The sequence below is a fragment of the Schistocerca piceifrons genome, chromosome X (genome assembly GCF_021461385.2).
Source record: "Schistocerca piceifrons isolate TAMUIC-IGC-003096 chromosome X, iqSchPice1.1, whole genome shotgun sequence".
NCBI lineage: Eukaryota > Metazoa > Arthropoda > Insecta > Orthoptera > Acrididae > Schistocerca > Schistocerca piceifrons.
Genome location: NC_060149.1, coordinates 651,916,019 through 651,938,289, shown reverse-complemented (window position 1 = coordinate 651,938,289; position 22,271 = coordinate 651,916,019). Strand labels below are relative to the sequence as shown.

Below are 22,271 nucleotides of genomic sequence, written 5' to 3'. Positions count from 1 at the left end.
GCTCTCAGGGAACGCTCGTCTCGAATCGGCGATATGCAGTATCCCATGTGTAACTCAGATGGAAACCACTGTTCCGGTTGACTAAATTGTCATTCACTTGTATTTCCACAGTCTCTTTGTTTACAAAGTCTCAGAATCTATAGACAGGACAAGGATTCTTTGCTTTACGTCCAACAGCTGTCCTTCAAGGATACTGCGCCCTGGCCAGTGTTTCACATAGGCCCAGTAGTGCAAACACTCTGACACTTGTCAGTTATCTTTATTAAGAAACACATTCTGCCAATATGTAAGGGTTGCAGAGAAGCGGTTACTAATTGCCCACATACTTTACGAACAACAGCCAAAGCAGTAGAAAAGTTCACCTCCTAAAACTTTTCCTTTCACATAATAATTATCAGCTTGATTGTATAAGGGCACAAACGCTGTAGTACAGTCGCAGACCGATGTAGAATACTAGTACTACACCTTCATACCGTGCAGATTTGATACAAATGCACGTATTATACACACATCAAAAAAAGTTTTGCATCACCTCGGTTCTGAGAGTTCCGGAACCTGTACAGAAAATCGAAATAGAGATCAACATAAACATCATTTCAGCCCTTTTTACTGCTCATGAAAACGACTCATTGCATGTTGTACCACCATACAGCGAGACCTTCAAAAGTGGTGGTCCAGATTGCGGTACCCACCGGTACCTCTAATACCCAGTAGCACGTCCTCTTCCATTGGTGCATGCCTGTATTCGTCGTGGCATACTATCCACAAGTTCATCAAGGCACTGTTGGTCCAGATTGTCCCACTCCTCAACCGCGATTCGGTGTAGATCCTTCAGAGTGGTTAGTGGGTCACGTCATCCATAAACAGCCCTTTTCAGTCTATCCCAGGCATGTTCGATAGGGTTCATGTCTGGAGAACATGCTGACCACTCTAGTCGTGCATGTCGTTATTCTGGAGAAAGATGTGCACGATGGGGGCGCGAATTGTCGTCCATGAAGACGAATGCCTCGCCAATATGCTGCCGATATGGTTGCACTGTCGATCGGAGGACGGCATTCACGTATCGTACAGCCGTTACGGCGCCTTCCGTGACCACCAGCCCTGTATGTCGGCCCCACATAATGCCACCCCAAAACATCAGGGAATCTTCAATTTGCTACATTCGCTGGACAGTGTGTCTAAGACGTTCAGCCTGACCGAGTTGCCTCCAAACGCGTCTCCGACGATTGTCTGGTTGAAGGCATATGCGACACCCATCGGTGAAGAGAACGCGATGCCAATCCTGAGTGGCCCATTCGGCATGTTGTTGGGCCCATATGTACCGTGCTGCATGGTGTCGTGACTGCAGGAGGGAGTGAAGTTGCACATCATGCAGCCTATTGCGCACAGTTTCAGTCGTAACACGACGTCCTGTGGCTGCACAGAAAGTATTATTCAACATGGTGGCGTTGCTGTCAGGGTTCCTCCACGCCATAATCCGTAGCTAGCGGTCACCCACTGCCGTAGTAGCCCTTGGGCGGTCTGAGCGAGGCATGTCATCGACAGTTCCTGTCTGTCTGTATCTCCTCCATGTCTGGACAACATCGCTTTGGTTCACTCCGAGACACCTGGACACGTCGGGACACGTCCGTTCTTGAGAGCCCTTCCAGGCACAAAGTAAGAATGCGGACGTGATCAAATCGAGGTATTGACCGTCTAGACATGGTTAAACTACAGACAACACGAGCCATGTACCCCCTTCCTGGTGGAGTGACTGGAACTGATTGGCTGTCGGACCCCCTCCGTCTAATAGGCGCTGCTCATGCACGATTGTTTACATCTTTGGGCGAGTTTAGTGATATCTCTGAACAGTCAAAGGGACTGTGTCTGTGATAGAATATCCACAGTCAACGTCTATCTTCAGGAGTTCTGAGAACCGGTGTGATGCGAAATTTTTTTAGATGTGTGTATTATAAGGGCACTCAAACGAAAACCGACAACGGGATCATGGAATAGTTCCATTAAAAGCGATTACCACACGCTTTAAGATGTTATATTGCACTGGGAGACGGGGCGATAAGTACCTGTTTCGTAGAAAGCGGTCGACCGCTGACGGAGATGTCATAACCACACGGCCAAAGATCCGGTCTGTAGGTAGGACTACTATGTTTTCCAACCAAATCGCTGAAACGTAGCCGTCGTCCGCTTGGCAGTGTGGGGCGAGCGTTTTCGTACAGCACGATACTTCCTCTGCTCATGGAGTTCCTCGAGCGTGGAATCACAATCAATGCACAGCTCTATGAAGACGCTTTGAAGAAACTACCACACATCATAATGTCAAAACGCGCAGGAATTCTGTCGGACGGAAACAACCCCACGCTGCCAATCGGACGAATGCAACGTTTCGGCGATTTGGTTGGTAAACACAGAAACATCCTCTGTACAGTCCGGATCTTTCACGGTGTGGTTTTCACATCTTTGAAGGCCTGAAGAGAGACACGCATGGACGTCGGTTTCGGTCGGACGAGGAAGTGCAAGAGTGGGGGCGGTTATGAATCCGTCAGCGGCCGACCGCGTTCTACGAAACAAGAATTTACCGCCTCGTCTCCCTCTTTTTGATGGCATTCAACATCATACTCCTAAAACTTTGGCTTCATTGAAGCACTCAGTATATTTTAACGTCGAAATTCTGTGTTTGCTTTCAAAATTCTCTCGGTGGGGGTGTTTTGTCATGCTCGTCAGCGATATAAGCGCTTCGTAGCAGGTCCTCCTTGCGTTATTGTAAAATGAATTATTTTATGACCTTAATTAGCCATTTTGCGTGATTCCGTATTACTCACAAAAAGAGAAATGATTTCTTTGTGCATTATATACAGATGAATGCCAACACCAGCCATAGCTTGGGTATTCCTGTTCAACGTCAGAGTTCAAAACTAAGAACAGTACAATTTCAATTCCAATAATTTCTTTCTCCCCTATAATTCCTTACTGATTTAGTTCTTTGATTCTCTTCCAGTTGTTCGATAGATTAAATAAAGTATTTTCAGTAATACGTCATTGGCTAATATTAACAAATGCTTCCGTCGTGTTTCTTCTCTTTATATCTATCGTGCTAACTTCGGAAAAACTATTCTGGTTATAATCACTGCGCTAAAAGCTACTGAAACGATTAGCCCAATTTAAAACAAAATTTGAGTATGCAAGTAAAAGGATACACTAAATATAAAAATACACTGATCAGTAAACCGTTCAATGCCACTATGGGCTACTGTTTTCGCATAGCTCTGAAGATGATGCAGTAGAATAAATCATCAATATCTACTTGTCTCCATTCAAGTCCTACACAAGCCTTGGCCTCTGCAAAAGAATCAAAAATAAATTCTAGTCACTTCTGCCACTTTCTTCTAATAGAAAAGAAAATCTTTCCTATGTCCATCGTAAGTTTTTATCCGGAACCTTTCTGGCTTTGTTGCACCAAAGCAATTACAATTCATGGACTCTGCAAGTTCTCATTATATGCAGACTAAAATCGTCAGTTTAATACTCTGTAAGACAATGTTCTTCTGCAAATGCCTTACTCTAAGAACGACGAAATGTGCAGTTAACTACGATTTTCTATTTCCAACCATTTTCTCAAAACATAAAATAATAGTGGCGGTCACTAGGTAAGGTTAACTGCAAAAAGAATCGTTTAAAATTTCCGAAGCCCTACAACCCTCGCTTTAAAATCCATCTTTGTGGACGACGAATTAGTGATATGTCCAAGAGATGCCACCACCTTGGTTCAGCCACCTTAAAGCACAGGCTCTGTGCCGAAGCATCCCTTCACAGCACTACGCATTGCGCTTATTTTCAGAACATGCAACACATTAATAGAAAAAGCCTTAACTTGTGAGGAAAATATTTTTAGCATTTCCAACACAAATCTATCATTATGTATTATACGAAGCCCTCCGACACGTATCCGTATCCGAAACGGAACCTTTCATCTGATACTGGAGACATGTCTCTCTCGCTGAGGCACGCTATTCTTGCATTTTCCACCAAAACCCCCATCAATGACGAGAAACTCATTTCCGAACACGCGATTGGTGCACCAGAGAGAGGTAGTATGTAGTTCAGAGCCCACAAAGAACCACTTCCTATGGTTATATGGATATAGTTCTGGCAACACCGGCCATGACCTACTTCTTCTGTGCCGATGTACATATATTCGCCGAATTCTTACGGGACTTGGTAAGAATGTCTTCCAAGAGTAATGAGTCTGTTGGAGTGGGACACTACAAATTTAGTGTGTGGATATAGCCGGCCGGGGTGGCCGTGCGGTTCTAGGCGCTACAATCTGGAGCCGAGTGACCGCTACGGTCGCAGGTTCGAATCCTGCCTCGGGCGTGGATGTGTGTGATGTCCTTAGGTTAGTTAGGTTTAATTAGTTCTAAGTTCTAGGCGACTGATGACCTCAGAAGTTAAGTCGCATAGTGCTCAGAGCCATTTGAACCATTTGTGTGGATATACAAGGTAAGAATGTGGGTCTCGCGGGAGGCGTGCGCGAGATAGTCCCTGCAGTCACGCTATCCTCTGTTCCCTCGGTGGCTCAGATGGATAGAGCGTCTGCCATGTAGTAGTAGATCCCGGGTTCGAGTCCCGGTCGGGGCACACATTTTCACCTGTCCTCGTTGATATATATCAATGCCCGTTAGCAGCAGAAGGTATTAATATAATTCTACCTGTGGTGTCTCGATGCTGTACATGAAAATGAGAGAATTCCCATACTCCGAGGAGCGTAGGGGGACGATGCAGGAGACCCACACCGCCGTAATAGACAACTCAGAATGTTGTAGAAACATTGCTTAAATTTCGGCGAGAAAACCTGTATTCTCATACATACTTCATTAACACATAGTGGCATCTTAACGGGCGGCACCTACAGTCGTTGAGCACAAATTTGACTTGCTGAAATGCGTACATAGTAATTCTCAATTGTTGACTGTATAGATCGATAAGGACGCAAGAAATTTTCATCTGGTACTCATTTCAAATAATTTCATCGAAAATCGTCAAGTGCGAGAACACAGGCAAACTAAGAATTAGCACTTAGTAAAGGGGGGACTGACGGCCTTAGCTGTTTAGTCCCCCTTAAACATCCCAACAACCACCACCACCACTTAGTAAAGAGATACTCATCTTTTCTTCAGCCTGGCTAAACACAAGAGTGACGCTCTCAGTCACAGTACTCGAATTTACAGAAGACAATCAATCTCGGCCGTAACAGTGGCTTACGACGTAAGCTATGTGCAGCATGTGTGTTCGGCAGGACGGGCGCTTCTGGCAGCTGGCGAAGGCGATGGAGCAGTCGGGGCTGGTGAACCGGCTGCGCGGCTCGCACCAGCCGTGCACCGTGCTCGCGCCCTCCGACGAGGCCTTCCAGAAGATCCCCAAGTCGCGCCTCGACCGCATCCTGCAGGACGACGCCGCCAGGGAGGGTGAGTTCTTCACTGCTTCTCACCTTTGTCGTCACGTTAAACTGTGGCAAAACTACTGCTGTAGTCGTTAAAAAATGCTCGATACTTCAGTCGAGGAACATTTCTTCAATCAAACATGGAAACTAATTTCGTTTGCTGCAGGTACTACGCTGAGTGTAAATTTCGTCGCTGTATCGCAGAGTTTCAAAAGGAGCATTCACACAGCAAACGAAGTTTTCTTAACACTTTAATAATGACAGTGTGCAAAAGCCTCTGCGTCATACGTTAACAGACTAGTTTTTAAATTAACAAACTGAACCTAAAACATTCAAAACACACACACACACACACACACAAGGAACGATAAGAAATTTTCCACCTCATGGCGTTGCTGCAGCGTATATGCCACTTAGTGAGACTCTGAGCCGGCCGATGTGGACGAGCGGTTCTAGGCGCTTCAGTCTGGAACCGCGCTGCTGCTACGGTCGCAGGTTCGAATCTTGCCTCGGGCATGGATGTGTGTGATGTCCTTAGGTTAGTTAGGTTTAAATAGTTCTAAGTCTAGGGGACTGATGACCTCAGATGTATTTGAACCATTTTTGAGACTCTGATGCGGGCATATAAACACCGACATGTGGGCAAGTGATTATCGGGTTATCGTAGCATTCTTGTCTTTCCGATGTGTGTGCGATAAATACGGGAACGTGAATTACGGCGACGTTATTATCAAATGCGTCCAAAAAGTACTAACGTGCTTTTATTCTTGAATTGGCTGCCGAAAGACAAATACAGGTAGACACCCACCGGAAAATTAAGAATATATGTGAGTCACCATGCCCCTCGTAAACAACCGTAGTGGAATGGTGCCCCAAGTTCCGTGCGGCATGGGGTGCTGCTGCTTCATGATAACGTACGTCCCCACATCGCAAGTGTCGTAACACAAAAGTTTCACAACTCAAGTGGGATACACTCGAGCACCCGCCCTGTGGTCTTGATCTCGCCCCACGCCCTTAAAAAGGGCCTTGAAGTTTAATACCACGTGTGCGCATCTTCTGTACATTACTTCTAGTAAAGAAATATTCGTGTCACCCGGCAAAACTGCCTTAGTCCAGCACTTAAGTTGATTTGCTTGTCAGGTATGCAGCTTTTTTCTCCATTATTGCAATACCTGTGTTTCATGTAGTGCTAAATAAATCTGTTTTGTTTTGTGAGGGATGTCCAGGGCAGAATAAGAACATTACCCTTATCAGGCTTTTAATGGTTGTAAGTGCTCAGAAGCATTGTTTGAGCATCATATTTACTTTCCCCGTCGGAGGACACTCTTTTCTTCCGTCAGATAATGGCTTTGCAGTAGTGAAAAGAAGACTGAGACAGTGGACAGACTCTATACACTGAAGGACGTGTATGAACTCATAGTTAGCTCTAGTGGTAAAGAAAATTTTACAGTTACTATCATTGAAAGTGAAGATGTTTATGATTACAATAACTAGTGGCCATTTTATTACAAAAAAAAGGTCAGTTCCATAGACTTCTGTTAAGGGCTAGGGATAAAAAGGTGTGCACTGCTCCAACTTTTAAGGAATTATGATTATCTGCTAAACAGAGCGGAATACTTGTGACAAAACCGTTCATAGCTGGAATAATTCAACATTCTTTCACACTCTGTCCAACATATCCACGTAGCCCAGAACTATCAACCAGACATGTTTATCCAAATGATGCGTGTCCACTCAATGAGAACAAAATTAAAGATATTCACAAAATGCTCAAGTACATTCCCGACAATCGTATCACATCGTACAGTAAGTTGGTGCACTATTCGCTTCAGGAAGATAATAAACTGGCTTTTGTTGTTTTTCAAAATTTACCTCTAAGGAATTAAGTCGTCTTGCAAATTCATATATATTCACAAACTGACTTTAAACTTTAAAAGAATACAATTCACAGATTTCTATACTATCAAAAATATCTCACCTTTATTAAACTAGAATACCAAGAAGAAATAATAGGGTAGAAAGTACTCTTAGCTGTACATATTGGTGGAAACTTAAACTGGAAAAACCATATAGGAGACCTACTGAAGCGTTCAGGTAAGGCTACTTTTCTCATTAGAACAACTGTCAACTTTGAGCCTAAAGAAGTCAGTAAGTTAATATATTTTGTACACTTTCATTCCCTGTTGTCTTATTGAATAACATCCTGAGGTGATTCCTCACTTACATTAAAAGTATTCATTGTTCAAGAGAACGTAATTACTCATTAACTGCTCTAACTCTGACACAGAACGCGGTGAAATATATAGCTATACCACTCTTTGATGATCTACCAACTGGAATAAAACGTCTGAGAGACAGACAGAGTGTTTTAACAACTCCTTCTATACCACACATGAATTCCTGAATGGTAATGATTAATCATTTATATAGAAAAATCCGTAACTAGCCAGACACCTGTTCAATTGAAATGCTCCGCATTAAAACGTATATCGTGAATCTGGTTTGGCTGACACACATTAACTAACTAAATAACTCATCGACTATAATTCAGTACGAACAATTAACAAGAATACCACAAGCAATTTATAAATATCGTTATTCACTGTTGTCACGAGTATTGACACGTGGGAAGGAAACCTGCCAATCTCCCGTCTCATTCACTCGACAAGCCTTTATTGGTGTTGTTTTTTTAGATTGGTTAGCATTACGTTGGACGAGTGGACGAACATCAGCTCTGATCTCCATATCGTTATTACTCTCAGACTTGTGAAAATCCACTCAGCTATCAATGATTACATTTGTTGTTAAACTAATCATATAGTTGGTTCCCACCCCATATCTGATACGTTATGTTCGAAATTATTTCTAAGCACGGTATGAATTTCAGATTTTCATTTGTCTTCAGCTCCTTAAGTCTCTTTTAACACAGCATGAACTCTTCAACTCGACTCGACACTCGTTAAACTTGTTGCTTTGACGTTTTACTCAAATCAGTTTCTGATAATCACTGTCATTGCCTACACCTGTTCCTGAAGTGATATGTTATATTCGCCTGGTGTTAAAATAGAAAAACACAAACTGAACTAATTCGAGATAACACTGACTAGGCCGGCCCCAGTGGCTGAGCGGTTCTAGGCGCTACAGTTTGGAACCGCGCGACCGCTACGGTCGCAGGTTCGAATCCTGCCTCGGGCATGGATGTGTGTGATGTCCTTAGGTTAGTTAGGTTTAAGTAGTTCTAAGTTCTAGGGGACTGATGAGCAAATAAGTTAAGTCCCATAGTGCTCAGAGCCATTTTTTTAACACTGACTTACTCAGTTTGTTCACTGGCGAAGCTGTGGTCTGTCGGAAATTATAATCGCTGCTTGAGTTTAAAGACGACGCAACATGGCTCGGACAGTGTTTCCATCAGATGGATTGAATAGGAGCTTTCTTTAAGATATATGAATGAACGTAAGTTAATGCCCATAAACAAGAAAATCCGACAGCTTCCGGTTACAGGATTAGTGGTAAAATGAGGAAGCATGCCACATCGTTTAAAAAGCTGCGGGTACTATTACAAGTCAATATGGAATGGAAAGGATTCAAGAAATTGGTTTTTGAGTTGACGAACAGTAGACTTGGATAATAGTGAGTGGAGCAAGGGTAAAGGCAATGCATCGTGTAAAGAAAACGCATAAAAGGCCATAGCATTGAAGTGTAGCTCCCCAATGTTTGGAGCCTTCAATAAAGCGGGAATAACAGTAGAAATCAAAGACATTCACAGACACAGTGCTAAGATTGTAACATGTTAGCATATCTGAAGTGTTTCAGAGAGGTGTAGGGAACTTGAATGAGAATCGTTAGACGACAGTAGTCGTTGTTCACGTGAAATCCTGTTGTGTAAGCTGAGACAATCGGTATTGGCAACAGACAGCGTTACAGTTGTACTGTCTCTTTGATATACTTCGAATGACAATCAGAGAGTAGATCACGCACAGAGGCATGTAGATAGTCATTTTTTTCGTATTCCATGTGCGAACGAAACAGCAGTGGGAATGGCTAACAATGCTACGAAGTAGCCTCCGCCTACCACTGTAAGAAAGCTTGTGAATTATACGTGTCGACTTAGTTACATAAGAGAAATATGCACGACCACGAAAAAATCGATGTCACATGTGCCGGGCTGTGTGGCAGTGCGGTTCTAGGCGCTACAGTCTGGAACCGCGCGACCGCTAAGGTCGCAGATTCGAATCCTGCCTCGGGCATGGATGTGTGTGATGTCCTTAGGTTAGTTAGGTTTAAGTAGTTCTAAGTTCTAGGGGACTGATGACCTCAAATGTCAAGTCTCATAGTGCTCAGAGCCATTTGAACCATTTTTTTGATGTCACATGTACCATAATTATTAAGCGAAACAGTGCAGAACCTAAATCTTGACGGCCAGACAGGGATTTGATCCAAATGAAACTAGTGATTGAGAATTATTCAACCTCGTCTGTGAACGAAGACACAATGAAAGAATATTACAATGAAGAGAAGCAGTCATAGAATTAGCATCACATTATAGTTTCGAATTTCCGTTGTGTTATTAGTATTCAACCGACAATGGGATGCTACTAAACGCTACTGTATTAGGAGGATATATGATATTTTTGTCCTAAATATATAATTTTTGATATAATATTTGCAGCCTGCAGTGCTAGGCGTAGCTGCAAATATTGGTAAGGCATTATTTTATATTAGTGGTATAGAATGAAAAATCCGTAATAGTTGTTTTATAACCTGAAGCAAAGAGAGTAATATTACAAAGCAAGTAATGTTCTCGTGTTGATATGTCAATGGACCTACCATTATTTGGTAAAGAACTGACGCCTGAGGTCAGGTGGGCTAATGCCTTGTTGTTACAAGTAGCCAGAGCTCATGAACGGTGAAGGTTAACCGGAGCTACGGGTAGCGTCCCGCAGTATTACCGTAGGAGTCCATGAGCAACTACAGCGAACGGAGGGCAATCATTTGACCAAACTACAGATACAGAGGTTAGCTAAGCCAACTAACTGGCGAGTAAACCGTAGCTTTTGGCTAGTAGGCTCCCTCCGGTTATGTGCAATGCAATCATAGGAGGCGCCGAGGAAATATATGATACCATTATTTGCTGAAACACAGGATATAGAAATTGACACTCTGTGTTATAATATGCTTAATGTGTCATAAGGAGGAATATGTTCGTTGAAGTTTGAATACAGTGGTGTGCAAAACTTAAGGACGGAAGTAACTTTCGCATGATGTGCCACTGCCAAGTCACATAGCTTGATGAAACTTCGACTCTACATATAAGGAGCTGTTACAGTATAGTACAGTAGGTAACTGAAAGAAATAAGAAATGATACGAACAAAATGACAGTTTTATTCATAGACAATAATTTCACCAAAATCACCGAAATTTATTATGGTCCCCTGTACATTATAAAAGACGGAACGTGGTTCTTAATTGGACGCGTGATCACCATAGACGACAAGACATGCTCTGCAATGTGCTCTCATGCTGGCTATAAGGTTCTTAAAGAGCTCCTGTGGTAATGCGTCCCATTCCTCCACCAGTGCGATTGTAAACTGCTGCATGGTCGTTGGTGCATATGAACGTGCTACAATACGTCTCCCCAACGCATCACACACGTGCTCGATGGGATCTAAGTCGGGAGAACGGGCAGGCAAGTCCATTTGCCGAATATCTTCTCGTTCCAAGACCTTCTCCACGTGCGCAGTTTGATGCAGTCACGCACCGTCATCCATAAAAACGAAGTCGGAACTGAATGCACCCCTAAAACGACCCACATGGAGAAGGAGTAGAATGTCACAATGACGTTGACCAGTGAGTGTATCGTGTTCAAAGATTTGGAGGTCAGATCGCCTATGCAAAATTATGCCTCCCTACAATATAACAGTCGGACCACTAAAACGATCATGTTCGACAATGTTCCTGGGAGCATTGCGTCTTCCCATCCCTCGTCATATGAGTGTACGTCCAGAATCACTACTCAAACTGCATCTGCTCTCAGCCATGAAGACCATGCGACCTCATTCTCGTTGGACCAGTCCCTATACTCTCGGAACCATCGCAAATGCTGTCGCCGATGTGTGGGTGTCAACGGAACACGACGTTCTGCTAGTTGGGCAAAGAAACCAAAACCATGCAGTCGCTGTGATACTGTGAAACTTGTGATTGCATGCCTTGCAGTCCTGTTGCAGGTGACTTCAAGTGCACCCACATCGATGTGGGTACCTTCTTGAGTGTTGCACAATGTAGTACTCATCAGCTGCTATACTCGACCATCATCGACCGCGTCGCCTCCTTCAGGCAGCAATGCCTGTGATTCAAAATGCTCCTCATGCACATGACACAGTGATAGCATTACCATACTCCTGGACTACACTCGTCACATTTCTTCCGTCTTCCTGTTTCCCGATGATTCTTCTCCAAATTAAGTTATCCAAATGTTGTCTCCGGGTCGTGCTGTAATGAAGAACACCACCAGAGTGCACCATAACTGCTCGCTAATTGACACACGCTGTCTTTTCCCAACCTTTAAACTGCATCGTGTTACGGGGCCTGTTCCATTTGGCACTACAGACACGCTGATCCTACGTCATGTGGTGTCCAACTTCCAATGTACAACTGGGAGACCGCTGGCAACATACGGCTGCACTTTGTCGGCCGCTGTGGCCAAGTGGTTCTAGGCGCTTCAGTCCGGAACCGCGCTGCTGTGGTCGCAGGTTCGAATCCTACCTCGGGCATGGATGTGTGTGATGTCCTTAGGTTAGTTCGGTTTAAGTAGTTCTAAGCATAGGGGACTGATGACCTCAGATGTTAAGTCCCATAGTGCTTGGAGCCATTTTTTGAACCACTGCACTTTCATTTGTTTCCATCGAGTAGTTCATATAGTATGTCACTTTACTTATCTCGTCCTTAAGCATTTCAGACCAGTATATATACAGCGTGATTCAGCTACCTATGGGTTTTATGCAACCCGCAACGCCTTCATAAACGATGCACAAGGTTTTCATATTCTCTCGTTCCCTACACGCAAACTGTTAGTCCTACGGAAAAAATGCACAGTGCCTTTTTGTAGGAAATTTAATGTAGTTAAATTTCGTACTGAGATACGTTTTTGCTCGAAGTCACGGTTTTAGAGTTATTCAAGAAAAACGCGTCTGAAGGTCACTTTTTACATCCTTCTTGAATAATTCTAAAGCGATGGTCACTGGCAAATATGTGCTGTTCGTTTTGTCTGTAGAACTAAAAGTTTGCTCGTAGTGAGGGAGAGAATACGAAAATATTGCGCATGGTATTTGAAAGTGTTGCGGATTGCACAAAACCGATGGGTAGGGGCAGCTGAATCATCCTGAATAGTACTCCATCGCCAAAATTTCGGAGCCGGCCGTTGTGACCGAGCGGTCCTAGGCGCTTCAGCCCGGAACCGCGCTGCTGCTACAGTAGCAGGTTGGAATCCTGCCTCAGGCATGGATGTGTGTGATGTCCTAAGGTTAGTTAGGTTTAAGTAGGTCTAAGTCCAGGGGACTGATGACCTCAGATGTTAAAATTCCCATAGTGCTTAGAGCCATTGGAACCATTTGAATAAAATTTCGGAGGTTGTTCTGGGGTATTTTCTTCACATTTTCGTATAATGGACCTGTGGTTGCCAGTGGCACACTACAGAGTAATTGCGTTTCGTTTGATTGCTATCCCCCTCCCCCCATTAATTCGGTAATTGTGTGTACCAAAACCTCTACACAACAGTGCAAATGACGGCTTATGCGATGTGTATGTTGTTTGCGAAAAACTTTGTCAAATCACCCACAGTGCTTGTTGTTGTCAACAGTAATGTCAGCCTTATTCTTCGCCATAAATGTTGCTTTCGGTACTGAACGGTTCTGTCTCGGGTTTGTTCGTCTAGCAGCTTTAGTTGTTAACAGCGGTATGGGTAGATCTGCTGGTGAACAGTTGGCCGATACGCACTGCAAGAGCGGCAGAACGACGCTATGCTGAGCTGTTCCCGCAGCAATAGCAGCCACATCTCACTACTTTTGCATCTGAGAGGTATTGCACTACCTGTGGGTTGTGTTGTGCGTTTTGGTGATGGCATATTACAGGCTTTTTGGCTGTTGTGAACGCGTTTTCACTGAAACAAAAGTAATTTGTGAAACGAACTCAATAAATTGTAATTACATTATTATTACTCCGCAACGAGCAGTCGGCAACCATGTGTCCCTTACACAAAAATACTCACAAAGCATCCCTGAAAAACCTTAGTAGAATTGTCGGGAGAGAGAGGAGAGAGAGAGAGAGAGAGAGAGAGAGAGAGAGAGAGAGAGAGAGAGAGTGATTGTGTGATTCAGAGATATAAATATTTCGTATCTGGGTCTAGGAAGAAATTATGCAGGAAAAAATATTTAAAGTTATTTTTTCCATGTGTTCGTATTTGATACATACCACCCGGAATTTCATGTTTCTTTCTATATAAAATTCTTCGCTGTGAGAGGAAGATCTCGATTAATTGTGTATTGTCTTTCTGAAGGTGACTTATGCCGAAGTTGATTTAATTAATCGTTCTCGTAAACTATCTGATGTCGTTCTTTTACAAATTTGTAAATGATTTTTAGGTCTACAATGGCTTTTAGTAATGAAGAAATAGCTGTCAATGTTAATTTACGGATAATGCATAAAGATTAGCAAACTGATCTAGAGCTACTGTTCTGAAACCAAAAAGCCGCATGGTTCCATTTGGAAAAACAAATCTGATGTCTGCATCTCGATGTGTAACAAGGTTTCGATAAAATGCTGTTTGTTGTTTTACTTGGGCATAGTAACTATTCGTCAAAGTGAAAACAGATTATCAATATCTTTAGCGCATCAAAAGGTATATAAAGAGAAATGGATGCCTCACCCTGTATTTAGGATTCAACTAAGTGGTGCCACCCAGAAACCACAGAGAAAAGCTGTTGAAATTCGATCGCCTAGTACCCAACCGAAGCTACTCCGAGGCTCCCAGTGAAATGACGCATAAGCTCCTCCACCGTTCCGTGACCAGTATTAAAAATGGCTCCACGTGTTGGACGCGGAATGTATCAAAACTGGTATCAGCATTAAGGAAAAAACAGACTACCAATACAGCTCTAGGAGACAGCGAAAGATTGATGATAGCCTAGGAAAGCACCGTGTGACGGTATTAATAATGGAGTAGATGCCTGTATAATACACCGGTATACGTCGAATACATCGGTCGCCTTTTATAGCGTCTTCTGCTTCTCAAACTGGCCACTCTGCGACGACAAATAGCTGTAGAGAAACAGTATCATACTTTTTACTAACTAAATTCAGTTTGAATAATAAGCTGGAATGCTGTTTTATGAAAATTGCAAACTAATTTAAGTAAATTTAAATTTTAAAAAATAATAAGGGTTTAACGGCAGCATCCGATAGTAAATCAACATAACAATCTGTAGATACATAATTCTGTTGCGTTTAAATGGTTTATAGGGAGTAACAATAATTTTCTAATAGTTATTGGCAATAAAATGCAAATAAATTCCAAACTTATTGCCCAATCAAAAACCAAAGACATAAAGTAAAAGCTGATAAATTTTTTGTGTAGTGAGTATAATTAAAGTTCCAGATTCAAAACGCAGTTAAAAAAAGGGACGTTGCTCACAACGACTTCATATCCGAACGGAATATTATCGCAGAAGGAGGGAACCTGTGAAAAGAAGAAAAAAATTGAACGAAAATTTTCCACAAGATTGCACTGTAAGCGTCATAACGTAAATGGTCCGGCTATGAGTGACATACGAGTCACAATACGACGGCCACAATGAGAGTTGCACGTTACACCAACCATATAATGTCCATGACCGAGCCGCGCGGAGTGGCCGCGCGGTTTAGGACGCCATGTCACGGATTGCGCAGCTCCTCCCATCGGAGGTTCAAGTCCTCCCTCGGGCATGGGTGTGTGTGTTGTCCTTAGCATTAGTTAGTTTAAGTAGTGTGTAAGTCTACCGACAGATGACCTCAGCAGTTTGGTCCCTTAGGAATTCACACACATTTGAATATTTTTGCATGACTGCACAACTTCGGCATTGACCAGCTGTGGCGCTGTTAGTTATGTAAGACTATCCATTACAATAAAGTCGCACCACATCGGATGGGAAAAATCGGCTTTTCATTGCCCTGAGTCCATAAACCGCATAAAAAGCGAAAATGACATCGGTTTTTGATTGTCCTGAGACCGAAAAACGCAGTCAAAGCTACAATGAAATCGATTTGTAACTGTCGTGAGCCTGACGCAAACATTTTCAATATGCTGTCCTTCGTTTTCTACCAAAAGTGAAATCAAGAACCCCCAGCATGATCCACAACAGATCGGAGTGCCTCAGAAGTCACGTTCAGAATGCAATGCGCAGTGCAGTCCCTCAGTTCATCTATGTTTGTAACAGGAATACTGAACGTAACATCTTTCTGATAAGCTGATAGCCAGAAGTCACACGGATTAAGATCAACTAATCTGGACGGCCAGGCTGTAGATATGTGGTTCCAGCCTGAGGGCTAAAAAGTAATTTTCTGAAGGCTAAAACCAAAGGGTTCGATTGTGTTTCGGTGACGATACTAAGTTATTTTTAAAAGATTGTTACTCTTATCGCTATTTCGTAAGACTATAATACTGATTACATTAATTAGAAATAATTACATATTTTTAAAGACTACATTTATCGGGCGAAACAATATGGTGGAAGTAACAGATTATGAAACGAATGTGTGAACATCATCTTCTTCACATAGTCAACGCGGTACACACATGCTTTGTTCTTTGTATCACGTATATAGGATAGTAAACTGGAGACACATACTGAGTACATCACATATGTTTAAATATCTCATGAAAATTCCTTCTCAGAGATGCTGATAGTTCTCACAATGGACCAGAAATCGCTTCATTGTTCACTTCGTAACAAATAAACGAACTAATTCACAGCAGAACTAACCAGTAATTGTGTAATGGCTACTACACTGCTGTAGAATCTAAGTGTAATAATAATAATTACTATTATTAGTGGCGGTGGTCAGACACAAAACGTAGGCAGTCTGAAGTCTCCTAGTATCTACCATTTGCCAACACAGAGGTAAAAAGACTAATAAATCCAGAAATTATGAAACATACAAACAATAAGTATAGTACACACAGTTTCTGAGAAGGAGTTGTAGGTAGCACTCGCGATGCACTGAGAATTCCTTCATCATTCTATGAAAAAATATTGTTAGAAACAAGCAGTACCATCTGCCTCATTGACTCATTAGTTCTTAGTTTAATAAAACGCCTACAAAACTAAATACCATTATCTTTCGTCATTTTAAAAACTAGTTTTCATATCAAATTCTTTTCGTTCTGAAGTTCAGTGGGTACTAATATTCATGATAGTGAGAGTGCTACCTAATACCTGATTCCACTCAGTGGTAATGGTCTCGTAAAGGTTGGGACCACTGCTGTAGGGAAATGACGGCTGATAACTCTAGCATTTCCAAAATGCCACTGCAGCAGCTGCTTCACTGGCTGTGCCGTGTTCGGAGGAGTCTCATCTTGCAGTAGAATAATCCTACTCACACATCCACGCTGTTGAAGGGTCGGAACGTCGTTGGTGCGCAAAAGACGCTCATCGCGTTTATCAGTGACGGTGCAGCTAACAGCACCCCCAGGACCCATCTCCTCGAGACATTACGGTTCTACGATAAACGACATCGTCAAACTGCACCACATACGTAGTACTTAACTTTGCAGAATGTAGCGGTACAGTTGATGTGCGAACGGATTTTCCGTTGTTCGTCCTCCGCAATTCTGTGTATTGACGTGTTCTTGGGACTGGAAATGGGCTTCGTCTGTCTACAGAATGTTCCATTCCCATTCATTGTCCACTTCCATGCGAATAAACGTTTGTTTTACTGGGGGGTCAGCATGAAGCAACCACTGGACATGGTTAATTTTAGAATGAGGTTTCCACTCTGCAGCGGAGTGCGCGCTGATATGAAACTTCCTGACAGACTGAAACAGTGTGCCGGACCGAGACTCGAACTCGGGACCTTTGCCGTTAGTGGGCAAGTGCTTCACCATCTGAGCTACCCAAGCACGACTCACACCCCACCCCCACAGCTTTACTTCTGCCAGTACTTCGTCTCCTACCTCCCAAACTTCGCAGAAGCTCTCCTGCGAACCTTCCAAAACTAGCACTAGGATATTGCGGATACATGCCTGGGGGATGTTTCCAGAATGCGATTTCCACTCTGCACCGGAGTGTGGGCTGGTATGAAACTTCCTGGCAGTTTGAAACTGTGTGCCGGCCGAGACTCGAAGTCGGAACCTTTGCCTTCCGCTGGCAAGTGCTCTACCGTCTGAGCTACCAAAGCACGACTCACGCCTCGTACTCACAGCTTTACTTCTGCCAGTACCTCGTCTCCTATCTTCCGAACTTCCTTGGAAGACGAGGTACTGGCAGAAGTACAGCTGTGAGAACGGGGCTTGAGTCGTCCTTGGGTAGCTCAGACATTAGATCACTTGCCCACGAAAGGCAAAGGTCCCGAGTTCGAGTCTCGGTCCGGCACACAGTTTTAATCTGCCAGGAAGTTTCATGGGTAATTTTGTACGGGTGCAGAATTTTTGGTAGAATTTTATTCGTCTTTCTCAGATGCACGTCCAAAGTTCGAGCAGTCCCATGTGCCCTACGTGTTTGCAGACCACCGCTTGCCCCCTGAAGTGTTGTGGCCGCATCTTCTATTGACGTCGGATCAATTGTTTTCCTGCCTGTGTCACACTGCACTTTGAAAGGACCTGTTTTTTCAGATTTCGTGATCATTTTCTGCAGGCTCTTGGCAGACATCAGACCAAGGCCTCTTTTCATTCCCTTAAGAGTCCCGAGCTTCTGCAGACCTATTGACGTACAGGCACCGTTCCTGTAAAAGAGCTGTATCAGCAGCGGGCGATCCCGCATTGAGACAATGGTGGCGAGCGTCTCAGACGCAAACTGAGAAATAGCCGTGTATCCTGGGTCTTTTATTTCACATGTTCTGCCTCTTACAGCACCATCTACTCGTAAAATTCTCGTTAACTGTTTTTTTTGTTTCCACAACGTTTCCCCCTTGTTTTATAATATTCTGTTCAAATCTGACGTCATTACGAGCAGTCGTTCTTTCTTTACACCCGTTTTGAAAGTGGAACTTTAATTATAATCACCCTGTATTATACTTGTGGTAGCATTAAGTTTTAATATAGTCTTTATTCACGAAAAAGTTCGCTTGAGACAGCCGACAGATTGTATCCCAAATTTCGCAAGTAACCAATGTTAAATTAGCAAATAGTTGAAATCAACGCCTAAGTACGAATTGTGTGACGTGTTTAGACATACAATTTGAGTTGTAGTTATACAATTAATAATTTTTCCTGTTTTTGAAGAATCAGAGCAAATCACCTTACTTCTGGCCTGAGACAGGACAATCGACACCTACCGACTGCCGTGTCTTCCTCAGACAATGGCATCATTTGGACGCTGCATGAAGCGGCATGGTGTTGGCATACAACTCTTTCAACCGTTGTCGACTTTGAGGACCTTGGATCGGCTATTTCTCATTCGCACACTTCCTTAACTGGCATCACGACGTTGATGGACCCAGTTCCAGTCCTCCCACCAAAGAAACATCCCTAACAGTACAGGGAATTGAACCCGGGTCCTCTGCATGACAGTCAGTCACGCTGACCACTGTGCTACGGAGGCGGAATGATTTTGAAAGGTTGACGGATTTTTAAGCGATGCAGCCATCTCGTTCGGGGCAGTCTTGCGTGCGTGTTCGACGAAGAAGGATCTTCGATAGCCAGCTGAATTTTGTGGCATATCGGTCAGTTGTAAATATGTCTGAAAAGTTCATTCGATAGATCTAGGGACTTTTAATATTTCTAAATGTGATCGCAGACTTAGTAAAAATTTCTGAATTATGTTGTATGGGCTCTAACTCTGGCTGAAGCGCGTTATTCAAGACTTAGTAAATCCTTGCACGAGTTCGCGGACAAGTAGTATTTTCCTCAGTGCACGTAATGGACTTCTGATTATTTCATGGAAAGCTTCGAGTGATTAGAACTTCAGCTCATTTTCCAAGAATCGCAAATATAACTCTAATGCAGAACTGTTGACAATTGTTGTTGCACTCCCAGTTCGTGCAAACGTCACTAAAAAATTATTTATTTAGCAAACTATAACCACTCCGGTATTATGGACAATTATTTTCTTCCAGTCCCATCGTACCTGTAATTTAATTAATTTCCAGTAAACATCAGAACTATAACCGGATGATGCGACGGATGTGTGGCCGCTCCCTAGAAGCACATGAAGCCATCGGACTTTAAAGGTGGTCACACATTTTGTTTACGCCTTTAATACACATTCTCTGCACAGTTATAAGATCACTAAGGGCGTGTTTGGCTTCAATCGAACGACAGTTAGGCACCTATAATATATACTGTCCATGGTGCATGCCTGTGGTGGTGGTTGCGCTGTATGAGACATCACTACGTGGGAAAACTTGGAATCTTTTGCACCTGTATGGAACATGCGACTGGCCTCTAGTATTATGATCCAAATTTATTGACAGATTCCTAGATCTCGCTAGCGAGTCCATGGAATGGGTTCCTTTAACTGTGACAAATTCACCTAGCTAAGCATCTCGGAGTAGATGGGTTTTATCGTACGGTCAGAGAACGTTTAGGCCAACTGCAGCTCTAAATAATCGCAGATGTGGCACCAGTCACACATTTCTTTGCTTTACGAACACGAACAAAAATGTGAAATTGCACGCGCTGATAAAAAGCGACGTGTCCTCCATCAAGCACCTACCATCACTAAACTCCTTTTCTTTACTAGTTTCTGCGTTCCCCAAGACGAGTGTGCAGCGAGTATAATTTTGCGTATTGAAACAGAATTTGCCAGTAAAGAGCACATTGTTGTCTGCGCATCAACTTTAGGTTATTATGATTATTATTATTATCGTATGCATCAATTACAACCAATCCAATACACATTTAAATAAAAAATACACATATTCAACTATTTAAACTCCACAAATATCAAATAGCTCAGGCTACCCACTAATGTCGGAAGACTCAATCCAGTGGAGCACCTCGCTGGATGCTTCGTGTAGACTCTTGATGCCACCTGGGAAACGTATGTTAGGATACTCATTTACAATGTAGCTCGTTGTCTGAATGTCAACACAGTCACATGTACTGACAGTGCAAAAGCCCCACTTGCTAATGTTTTTTTGCACATACCTTCTGCAGTCCGATATCTGTTAAGCTATACCCACACCTCTCTCGAATCATTTAAGTCTGGAACTTTAACATATGGGTTGTCAATAAGTTCGTCATTCCTGGTTTCTGTAGCTTTTCACTCATGTTTCCACTCAGTGGCGCAATTGAACGCAATGGAGAGCATTTGGACTCCTCCATATACTGGTCTTCTGGATCTGAGGCGTTTACTAGGCAGCGAGAGTAAATCTTCGTGAAGACGAATTGACTCAGTTTTAAAAACTTGCTGTCAAATATTGTAAAGAGCATTTAGTGTCACGAGCGGTAAACACCAATCTGCTGTAAGGTTAACGCTATGAATTGAGGTGGCTATGTGCCCCGTGACAATGACACTTGTACTGGACTCGGCTAGTTAAGAAGTCCTTCGCGAGAAAGGGAAAGCCCAAGGAACGAACATTGAAGTTCAGTATCAGTAACTGGTGTAGAAGAAGTGCACAAAAATTCAAGTCCCACGAGAGATATAGTGCTGCCAGTGCCCAATGTGGAGACACAAGACGCAGAAATATAAGTTCTACATCACTGGTCGTAAATCGGCCGCTACAGGTTCAGCTCATCTATGACTGAAACGAAAGAATCGTCGGTGCAAAAAAACATGGGGTTTTATAGTTTAGGGTTTCTCTTCTTCAGATTCCCCTGTCGTGGGGACAGGCGGCCAGTCTCGCGTGATGGATTTCCGAGAGCGTCACGAAACTATTCCAGCTATGCGCGTCTCCCTTCATGTGACGCTGCGAGGGAGGTTTCCTTACTTTTTGTTATAGATAATATTAACAATTGTCACCTATACGACGTTTGGTAAGCGCAGGGCAATTGTTGCTACCTCTCTTTGTCTGAGTGGGAGCCCACTTGCCTTAATGCCTTTTCGCAGCTTTCCCAAACCTAGAAGACAGTTGGGTTATGAATTCGCTCTGGTGGAAACAAGCGACCGGTTGCTTACAGTAGGCCTAGTACAGCTGTTTCACCGGAAACCTGGACGTAAACGATGAAGGTAACAGTTGTCTTCAGTGGCTTCGACTGGGCGATCCAGCATAGTAGTTCCAAGGATGAAATTATACTCGGTGAGACCAACAGGAAAAGCGTTTGCGATTCTACTGTTTACCCATTTAGCACTTCCAGCTTCGCCTCTCGGTTTCTCCCACGTTAACACTGGCTGTACAGATAGATTAATCTCAGCCTCCGATGCACATTTTGGCTGGAAACTGGATGCAGTCCATTCGACAGTGATACGTTCTGCAAGCATCACTGGATTCTATAAATCAGTTAACTCCATACACTGGCTAATTGTGGATTAGTTACTCCCGACAGACTTTTTACAGGCCTACGAATAAGATTTCCTGCGTCTCAGAAAGATGATATGAGTTTCAATGTCGTGGAACTGCCGGATTTGTAGGACTTATTTCGAGGCATACGAAGAGTATAACAATAACATAGCGTCAAAATGGCGTCATTGAGGTGTTATTTTGATT

The 22,271-nt window shown here is 43.2% G+C and overlaps 1 protein-coding gene across 1 annotated transcript in view; it reads left to right on the top strand.

Annotated features, from left to right (window-relative positions):
- The window catches only part of LOC124722573 (transforming growth factor-beta-induced protein ig-h3-like), a 345,746-nt gene that overhangs the window by 273,672 nt on the left and 49,803 nt on the right, over positions 1-22,271 (top strand). The window contains exon 7 of the mRNA XM_047247712.1: positions 5,294-5,462. Within this exon, the coding sequence (XP_047103668.1) occupies positions 5,294-5,462 (169 nt within the window). The remainder of the gene's footprint in view (positions 1-5,293; positions 5,463-22,271) is intronic.